The 10,620-nt window shown below is 38.3% G+C and overlaps 1 protein-coding gene across 1 annotated transcript in view; it reads left to right on the top strand.

The window, feature by feature from the left end:
• Nucleotides 1-263: 263 nt before the first annotated feature.
• The window catches only part of LOC119422802 (transportin-2), a 16,049-nt gene continuing 5,692 nt past the window's right edge, over nt 264-10,620 (top strand). Inside the window, exons 1-12 of the mRNA XM_037690201.1 lie at nt 264-415; nt 2,931-3,030; nt 5,221-5,296; nt 5,452-5,601; nt 5,811-5,917; nt 6,006-6,139; nt 6,228-6,309; nt 8,018-8,140; nt 8,221-8,339; nt 8,418-8,478; nt 8,571-8,742; nt 9,548-9,700. Coding sequence (XP_037546129.1) covers nt 2,932-3,030; nt 5,221-5,296; nt 5,452-5,601; nt 5,811-5,917; nt 6,006-6,139; nt 6,228-6,309; nt 8,018-8,140; nt 8,221-8,339; nt 8,418-8,478; nt 8,571-8,742; nt 9,548-9,700 — 1,276 coding nt within the window. The 5' untranslated portion in view covers nt 264-415; nt 2,931. The remainder of the gene's footprint in view (nt 416-2,930; nt 3,031-5,220; nt 5,297-5,451; nt 5,602-5,810; nt 5,918-6,005; nt 6,140-6,227; nt 6,310-8,017; nt 8,141-8,220; nt 8,340-8,417; nt 8,479-8,570; nt 8,743-9,547; nt 9,701-10,620) is intronic.

Here is a 10,620-nt window from a genome sequence, read left to right as displayed (position 1 = left end):
GCACCATCTTGTGGTCAAAAGTGAAACACAAAAAACACATATAATATTTATATTTATTTTACTAAAAGGATGCAGTTACATTAAAAATTAGATTTTTCCTAAACCTGCACACCAACATATGTATAGATTAATATATTATTAATATTATTACCTAATAGTGTTTTCAACGTCCCACCTTGTTCAACAATGTTGACTACGGAAGCCGAAATGAGTCAAACAAACCACCCGGCTCGATCTCAAAGCATGCAGCCTCTGTCATATACAAGCTAGCGTAGAAAACACACACCTACAGGGATCACAGTTTTGTATATTAGGCCTCAGATCGCTGTCGTGTTTTATTTAATGTTAGTTTTTACAACGTAGCTGCATTTTTTTCTGTAGAAACGTATAAAATCCACCACACCGGAGAAAAAAGGTAAAAACCTTTGGCGCTACTTTTAATAATGCTAACCATATATGCTACTTGCTGTTGCTGTTCTGTTATGCATACCGTTGAATCGTTTTCGCAGTCGCTTTGATTAATCGTTCATGTTTCTTTTTGGTAGTGTTATGTGTAACGTGACGTCTGTGTAACTGACGCTGGATTAGTGTTTAGCTACCTGTGACACAGCTAAGTGCTAATACGTTAGCGACGCTAAGCTAACTAACGCCTGTCGTCTGGGCCTCATGAAGAAAAACGCTCATTAGGTCACAATTACTAACTGCTACTGTATTAGCAACAACAAGTGGTAGATGTCGACCGATTTAAAGTTCCTGACTGGCCTGTGCAGATCTTTTTAAAGTGCGTCCGACGGACGATTTATAAAGCCGATTTGTTTTTGTTTTTTTTGATCCATCACTTCAAATATTTACATAGGTTTTCAAAAAAATTGAGATAATTTAAACGTCAAATTTAAGGTAATCTCATACAGTTTTAACAATTTAACGCTTGTACGTACTTCTACCTTTGTTACATTTCATTCAAGGCTCACTAAAGGTATTCTGAGCGTATTCATTCACCCTTCATACAGGTTAGGTCACTGAGTCTCGGGGACTACAAGAGTAGAGCATTAAGTTATCCATATATTATGTGTAAAAGTATAATTTCTATGTAATTCAGTAAAATATAAAACTTCTAAAGATCACTATTAAACTTATACAGGTTTTCCAGGTAGATATGACGTTTTCAATTTAAAAGAAGAATAATCTGGTCAACCATCATTGAGTACCTGTTTGCTATTGCGGTCAAACAGAAAAATAAACCACAAAAAAACAGTCCTGCCTTTTAACTGACTGATTATGCTCAGGCTACTGGTTCTTTAATAAGAAGGGGAAAACATGGTCTATTTAACTGGATTAAAATTATAAATGTATGGCCATGTTGGTTTAAATAACACGGTCTTATGCTATAGCACGCTCGGTGTATGTTGTCTGAGCAACTACCACATCAGTCAAAATTTAGCTCTTTTGTATAAAATGGACTTATAGCTATTTTTAAGTTGGAAAATACTGATTGGCGTAGCAACGTCCCAAAGTTAATTAGTACATGTACATCCAGTTATTACTTTTTGAAGGATCCATTTAATTTCATCCAGTTGTTCACTGTTTGCTAACAGACACAAACGCAACCAAAGATATTATTGTCTGCCTTTGCTGTTTGGTGGTAGGCCATAACAATCATGTCCTATGTCAGTTTTTGCTTCTTTCGTCATATATGTTTATGATTAGAAAGGTATTTTAAGATTTTAATGCGAGTTGTCCTGTATCAGAATCTCCCAAGTTGACGAGCTGTTTTAGGACAATATACTGCGACTTTGACGAATAAAGAATTGCTTCTTTAATCGATAGTTTTACTTCGGGGTACAGCTCATTATGGCATCAAAAATTTAGCAGCAAAGCAAGTTACATCCATTGTAAAATAGAAAGATAAGGAAAATAGAAAACTAAATTTAAAAATAAAAAATTATCCTTTAAAAAGTAAAATAAATCCTAAGAATTTAGCCTTCCAATTACTGTCTTTCTCTGCGATCCACAGCCGTTTTATTTTAAATCTTTGAGTCTTTGTTGAGATGGAGACAAGCAGGTAACTGTCCTTCTTTTCCATCCATGGTAGAGTGGTCTTCAGAAGAGAAATGGAAGAGAGTGTCCATAAACAGTTCTAACGTCCTTGCTGCACTGCTTTTATATGTAGCTTTTCCGAATTAAAACTTGACCTTGGACCATCCGGGTTGAGACCTCGGATGGTCTCTCACTCTGCTACTCATGTCTGGTCGACTCTTCTGTCTTGCCTCTGCTTCTTCGGATCTGATCAAATTCTTTCTAGCTATAAAAATCACACACAACTCTGTCCTCTTTTCTCCAGAGTCCACCATAATCTCAACAACTCCTTCTCCTTGTAACTGACTTTTTCTGTAACTCGTTCTATTCTGACTAGTTGCTACTTATCATCCCATAGCAACGGCCTTAGTTACGGGCCATAGCAACAGATTAGGTACCAAACAACTTCCCAATTGCTTTCCTCTTCTTAACTTTGCTTTTAGCTACATCTGCTCTGTTTAACTTTCTGCGTTTTCCACTCCGACTTCTGTTTTTCTCAACTAACAGTCACATTTCTGATCCCAAATACTGTTGATTATAAAATGTGATCATATTACAGGTACATAACAATCACTTGATTATTATACAATATGTTGAATAATTCTTAATTTTGTTTTTACTTGCCTTGATTCATTTCTTATTCTTTATTAAACATCTTTAAGCATTCAGATAACTCTTTCCAAAACATGACCCTCCTTTACCTGCACACCTCTTCACACAACAATGTGTTGGAGGCTGAACTCAATCCACCCATCTTGACATAGCACATAAGCAGCTTGTTTCGTCGTCTTGTCTGTGAGCACAAATATGTGTACATTCCATTCTAACAGCTCATGAGTGTCGTGTCTTTTTAGGATGGAGTGGCAGCCAGATGAACAGGGTCTGCAGCAGGTGCTTCAGCTCCTCAAAGACTCCCAGTCTCCGGACACGGCAACTCAGAGAGCTGTTCAAGAAGTATCCTTTACCTCTGTGATGACTGTGATGAACAGTGAGAGTGAGAAGTAAAAGTGTGAAATATTTCCTCCCCCACATCAGCTTTTGGGACATGGGTGACAGCAAAAACTGTATGCTTGTGTTGCCATGTGCACAGAGCTGAGATGGTGATTGGGCATTAATTTACCCCATTTAAACCAGGGATATCCAGATGTTTTCATATGTGGGCCAAAACTATCCAGATGAAAGTACTCGTGGGGCAAAAAATGTGAATTTAACTCAGTGTGAACAATATGTTGGAGAAAAGACAAAAGTTTACTAATTTTGGTAGAGAACGAGTTTTAAAATGTTCTAGATACAAAACATTAAAAGCCTCATAAACACTAAGCTTATATTTTTTTTAATTAAAAAGGATTTGATTTGTTGGGTTTATGTTTGGAAAGTTCATTTTAGTCTGTTCTCAGTAACAAAAGCGTAATTTGAGAAAGTGTCCTTTTAAAAGGGGATCGATCAGCGTTTTGGACCATGGACGGCCAAAACGCTGATGGAAGTTCTGAAAATCCTCCAGCTGTCAGTTGCTACAACAATTCATTAGGGCTGGGCGATATGGACCAAAATTAATATCTTGATATTTTTAAGATGAATGGCGATATATGATATACATCTCAATATTTTTTTTCCTTTCCATAAAGTAATAACAAAAATATATTTCTGAGTCGAAGCTTAGCCCCAATTGTCACACAGGCACCTTTATTAACAAACAGCTGTAACTGTACAAAAGAAATGTCTCAAAAATAAAACAGTTTTTTTTTTCCTGCATAACAAAACCTAAAACACAGCTGTGCACTTAAAATTTAAACACAAAACATAACATAATGAAAGGTTGACTTGCTCTTTAACAAGTCTGATTCTAATGAAGTATATTCATTTAATCTTTAATAACAAAGCTGTTAGAAAGTTCACATTGTTGTGTAGTTGGCTTGTTTACTGAGCTTTGTTCTGTTTGGTTATGGCTTGTTTCTTTCTGAATTTCATGGTTCCTAATGCTCTTGAATGCACCGTGGCTGTTCCAATGCTACTGAATGCATCGCTCTGTGTAAAGTGCTGTGCTGCATGTCGTGCTTGGATATTTTTCTCTCTTGACATCGATGGAGCCTTGCTGTTAGAGCTTTTGTTTGTGCTTCACTAATTACCGCTGTGTGTAAATACCAGAAGAACCACAGCAAAAAAAATCACCCTAAGCTGGATATTTGTCTCCATGTTTTTTAACGGGAAGACAACTTCATACCATGCCGCTATAAACCAGTTCATTTCTTGAACACCAAACTCCTCCTTTGTAGCAGCTACCCAGTCATTTTCTCACCTGTCAGGAATTTACATCCATGTCACCAGAGTGTCTCCACTGTGAACAAAGACCTATTGCGACGACTGATATCTGCATATGCATCTAGCTTGTTCACAGTGGGAGCTGCAACAGCAGCACAGTTTTACACAGCAGGAGGCGGGGGAGGGGCTGGGTTTGTATTCAGTAAGTGAGAGGAGGAGGGGCTGCGTGAAGGTGCAGACTGGGAGAAAAACACGGATTTTCAAGTATAATTATAACTACGTACAGTATGAGACTATATGGTTTTATATTGATATAGTCTCATTTCATATCTCGTATGAAATTCTCGATATTTTTAAAATATTAAGATATCGCCCAGCCCTAATATGCATAGGATTGATAAAGTTGATCAACTCGTATGTAGATGATACCACATTATATTTATTTAAAAATGTCCAGTTTCCCTCTTGATTATTGTATCAACTGCAATATTTAGCCAAGTTTTATGAATCATTATCCAAAAATCTCCTTTCTGCTAGAAATCAGTAAAGGTTTACCATGAAGTGAAAATAAAAAGATTACAGCCAAAGGTTTATATTTTGCTTAATATTGCTCATTTTGAGAAGAATGCTTTGCTGTTAAACCTAAACATTAAATAAAAAAGGATTACCAACTTATTTGCAGAAAGTCTGCATAGAACTAAGTCTGCTGGCTAAAATGATACCATCTTAAACTGCAGCTGTGGACCACACAAAATGACTCCAAGGGCCGCAAATGGCCCGCGGACCGCACTTTGGTACCCGTGGCTTAAACAGAAGCTAAAATTGTATGATGGCGTATTAATATTTTGCACTTCTAGTGATGAAATTCTTTAACAGTTCCTGCAGAAACTGGAGCAGCTTAACCAGTTTCCTGACTTCAACAACTATCTCATTTTTGTCCTCACAAGCCTCAAATCTGAGGGTATGTAAACGCATCATAAATTAGGAACATCAACAATAAAACATCGGTAGTGACTCGATGTTCTCTGTAACTTTGCTCATCCTCGACCAACGTTTCTGTCTATCCTCTTGGTCACACTTTAAAATGCTCTTTTCTCTGTGTTCTTCCCACTGAAGACGAGCCCACTCGCTCTCTGAGTGGTCTGATTTTGAAGAACAACGTCAAAGCTCACTACCAGAACTTCCCTTCGAATGTGGCCGATTTCATCAAGCGAGAATGCCTCAACAACATTGGAGATCCTTCGCCACTCATCAGAGCTACAATCGGTGTGTGTGTGTGTGTGTGTGTGTGTGAGTGAAACAGGAAAGAAAGAAAACGGAGTAAGCTTTTCATTTTGTAGTGTGAGTGATTATCGTGGGAAGCTGAATTTTAGCATGTAAAGTTGCTGTGTGGGTAAAAATGCAGTATTTTAATGGTGTCTTTGTTACTCCTGGGAGTTAATGGAACATTTATGAGCTTTTCTACTGTCATGAAGGCATTTTGATCACAACAATAGCATCTAAAGGAGAGCTGCAGACTTGGCCAGAGCTCCTGCCTCAGCTTTGTAATCTACTTAACTCTGAGGACTATAACACCTGTGAGGTAACGTACAACAATTTTCAACGGGAATTTACAATCTATACTTGTTATTTTTTCATCTGAGTTTTTTTTTTTTTCCTCTTTTCTTTAGGGTTCTTTTGGAGCGCTACAGAAGATCTGTGAAGATTCATCAGAGCTGTTGGATAGCGACGCTCTCAACAGACCTCTCAATATCATGATTCCTAAATTTCTCCAGTTCTTCAAACACTGCAGCCCCAAGATCAGGTTAGTGAAACCGCTCTGCTGTCTGGACTAGCTTCTTGTCTTCAGCGGTGAATCGTCTCAATAAAACAACTTTCTCCCCCCCTTTCAGATCTCATGCAATCGCTTGTGTGAATCAGTTCATCATTGGCCGAGCTCAGGCTCTGATGGATAACATTGACACTTTCATTGAGGTGAGCAGTTCAGTTTGTCTTCATAGAACCTCCAATATAATGGCTGTGACCTAATGGATGCCTGAAGATGCATGCGATGTGTTTAAATACATTAAAAATAATTAATAAAGAAAATAAGAACAGCTTTAATTTGTTTTGAACAACACCTCCACATTAAAACATGTTCCCACAGTTCTGCTCAAATATGACCCAAATTGCAGCCAAATCAAAAGTGGGGATTTTGTTTCAACGGTGGTTTCACGTGGCCAAACATCGAATGGCTTCTAACTTTTTAAAGTTTCAGTGATGATGAAGCAGACGTTAGTATTTTAGGTCCCAGTGGAAACTGTAGTGCTGCTCTTACAGATCTGGGTAGCCTGGAGCTGTTTGTACAAAAGATTGTGGTGATATTATATTAAAATGTTAACTTGGAGAAACTGATTACCATATTTTTCGCTCTATAAGGCGCAGGTTTTTTTTTTTTTTTTTTTGCGTAATTTGCATGCCCTGAGACTTACACGCCGAAGCAACGTATTTATGAATTTTTCCCATATTTATAAACCAATTTTTGGCTGAGCTATGACCGTTTTCATTCATTCTGACTGAAAATATTGAACACTCTCATTTTCAGCCGCTAGATGGCACCAGAGTTATATGGCATGTCATTGTGTCATGTAATACGTAACGTGTCTATTAATGACACAGTCGGCTTGCCACAGTCTGCCACCTTTGTCCAACTCGCCTGGAGAAACCGTCAAATCAGCTTAATTTCTCTGCGAACACAGCAACATGAAATGATCAGCATCATGGATAGTCAGCAGCACATATCAACAATCAAGTGGAATTACAGCGATTTTTCAGGGGGGTTTTCCCACAGTGATTTTTCCTGGTTAGAGATTCATGAGTCTAACAGCCTCAGGGTAGAAGCTGTTCCTCAGCCTTCTGCCTGAGGGGAGCGGGGCAAAAAGTGTGTGTGCTGGGTGTGTGGGGTCCTTCATGATGCAGGTGGCCCTCTTCCTGCATCTGGAGGTGTAGATGTCTGTGATGGTGGGGAGGCTGACACCAATCAGTCAGTGCATTTATGAGTACAACATTCAGTGTAAAATAAATAACAAGAAAGATACTGAAACTTACAAAAACGACAGGTTGACAACTTTAGTCAAACATGAAAAAGTGAATTTCAACAAACCTTTCAAATGGTTCAGGAATTCTAAATATAATGTAAAATAAATAAGGAGCTGAAATAAGAGGAAATAAAATCTTCACTAGCTTGGTTGTGAGATATTTAAAATAAACAGCAGTCAGCTCTTGTCCTTATGGATCGATCACGTTGTCACGATACCCAATCAAGAATGTTTTCGATACCGATGCTTGTATCGGCTCGGTGCATCGCTGCAGATACCCGATCCAATTATTGTTATTATTATTTTTCCCTCCCATTATTGGTACCGATACTGATACTAATGTCGGATCGGTGCATCTCTACTTTCAAGATCAATTTCCACCATTTTAATAAAAGCTACAGAGTGCTGCAGCTATTTGTTCTGTAAGAAATCCTAGATACTGTAAATGTGTCAAAACACTGCAAATTATTTACACATTTGCACAATTTTCTGCACATTTGTCCTTTTCTACACAACTTCTCATTTTCCTGTATGCGAGTTGCCCCTGTGTGCTTCTTGCTTCTTTTGCAAACATTTTTTTGTGTTTTGTCCTTCTTCCTTTGCAGAGTCTGTTTGCTCTGGCTGGCGATGAAGACAGTGAAGTTCGGAAGAACGTTTGCAGAGCTCTGGTCATGCTGCTGGAAGTTCGCATTGACCGCCTCATCCCGCACATGCACAGCATCATCCAGGTGAGGCTGCAGCTCCATCTCCCATCATCATAAATGTCTCTTCTCTGGAGGATGGCCTGTTAATGTCTTCTTGTTTCCAGTACATGCTGCAGCGGACTCAGGACCCAGATGAAAATGTGGCTCTGGAAGCTTGTGAGTTCTGGCTGACTCTGGCTGAGCAGCCCATCTGTAAAGAGGCTCTGTCTGGTCACTTGGTTCAGTAAGTGTTCTCATGCCGACAGCATGCTGGACTGGAATGTGACAAGATGATCTCATCCGACTTTTTTTCTTTCCTTAGACTGATTCCTATCTTGGTAAATGGGATGAAATACTCTGAGATAGATATTATTCTTCTAAAGGTACGCATCCTCAAGAAATCAAGTGCTGTTCACACCGTCGTCCTCTAATCTTGGTGCTTTTACATCCAACCCTCATTTCTGTTGTTCCCCAGGGAGACGTTGAAGAAGATGAGACAATTCCAGACAGCGAGCAAGACATCAAGCCTCGCTTCCACAAGTCTCGCACCGTGACTCTGCAGCACGAAGGAGGGGAAGGCGAGGAGGGGGAGGACATCGATGAGGATGAGGACGACGATGACGATACTTTGTCTGACTGGAATCTTCGTAAGTTACTGTCCACCAGTTACAGCAGGTGTTAACAGCAAGAAGAAGGAAGCGTTTTGTTGTCATCATTTTATGTTTTCATGCAAAGAGAGGATTTGTTCTCTGCATTTGACCTGTCAACACATGCGTGACACACACAAGTGGATCACTGAGCAGCTAAGAGCCGTAAACAAGTACCGGTAATTAAGTAGATAATAGAGTTTAAATATTAGGAATCATGGAGGCTTTTGGATTTTAGCTAGCTGTTTTTTTGTTGACACTTTTATTACATGATTTATAGTCACCATAAAATGATTTAAACATCAAGAAATTACATCTTGCCAATATATATTTTTTTATGATTTTGATTTGAGAACTTTATGAAAACAAATGTCAAAACTCACACCAAAGAAAGTGGATGCAGGTTTTGAGTTGCTCAAAAAGTATGTTTAGGTGTTAGAATCTGGCTTCAAGGGGAAATATGATTATTCTTTTTTTTTTTGTATTTAAATTTTTACAATTTGCATTTATACCTCTGTTCAGTGACCTGGAAATTATTTTTTGTTTGTTTTCACTGTCAATAAATCAGTAGTATTGGTGCTGTTCTGAAGAAAATGTAAAAAAAATAAAACTTATGGGGGAAAAACAGAAGGGCTCGATCAGTTTTACAAATTTCAGACATCAATCAGCTTAGAAAACTGCTGTTTTTGTATCGTTATATGATGTTATGGTTATAAGTGTTGATTAAAAATTATTTTCAGGAGGCGTTTATATATTTTTACTTCACAGTAATCTGATTATTGGACAAATGCTTTCTCCCTGCCAGGTAAATGTTCTGCTGCAGCTCTGGACGTTCTGGCTAATGTGTTCCGCGAGGAGTTGCTTCCCCATCTCCTACCCCTGCTCAAAGGCTTGCTTTTCCATCCGGACTGGGTCATCAAAGAGTCTGGCATCTTGGTGCTGGGGGCCATCGCTGAAGGTAGACACCGAAGAGAATTTTCATTTTCTGTGAAAGCTAAGTTGAATGAGTTTGCTGAAATTTGTATAAGCTGAAACAGAATTGTTACAGTTATGACAACCACAACAGAGGATAAAATGAACTGAACCTGAATGGAAAAATGGCAAGACACAAGCTGAACGCAGCAGTAGGATAAGCTAAAAGCAGCTAAGCTGAAGCTAAAAGCAGGAAATTGGTTGCTAAGGAGAGAACAAGTACCGTATTTTTTGGCCTATATGTCGCTTTATTTATTTATTTTCATAATTTGCCTGCCCTGCGGCGTGCACAGCGAAGCAACATATTTATGGATTTTTCCACTTTATTAGACATATTTGGTTGATGCGACTTATAGTGTGGTGCGACATGTACAGCTGAAAATACAGTAATTCAGTAGCCAAAATTAGGAAATCAAGTGCTAAAATTAGCTAAACATATGCTAGAATTGGGTAAAAGCTGTTAAAATAAGCAAAACAGTAGGAAGAATTAAAAAAAATGTTTGAGTTAAAATTAGCCAAACACTAGCTAAAAAGCCGTAAACTTAAAGAAACAAAGGGTAGCAAAACTGTAGTTAAAAGCAGCAGAATTATAGCTAAACAAGAAAAAAAAATGGTAGCTAAAAGTTAAGTGTAACAAACTGTAGCAAAAAAATAGGCAGAATGATAGCTAAAGGTAGAATAAAGATAGTTCTGTCCTAAAAGTTAAGTGTAGCAAAACAATAGCTAAATTATAAAAGTACAAGACAAAAATAAAGCAAGTACGCACAAGCAGATTTTAAAGAGAAATGCTTTGCATGAATTGAGGGAATCCAACAATGTTCAGTCAGGTCATCTGGACTTTGTGCCAAGACGTTTCGCCCTTCATGGTAAGTGGACTGTACACACACACACACACACACACACACA

This window comes from Nematolebias whitei, chromosome 16 (assembly GCF_014905685.2).
Source record: "Nematolebias whitei isolate Nwh7 chromosome 16, NemWhi1, whole genome shotgun sequence".
Classification (NCBI taxonomy): domain Eukaryota; kingdom Metazoa; phylum Chordata; class Actinopteri; order Cyprinodontiformes; family Rivulidae; genus Nematolebias; species Nematolebias whitei.
Note: the sequence above shows the minus strand (reverse complement) of the source record. Positions and strands in the feature narration are given on the sequence as shown.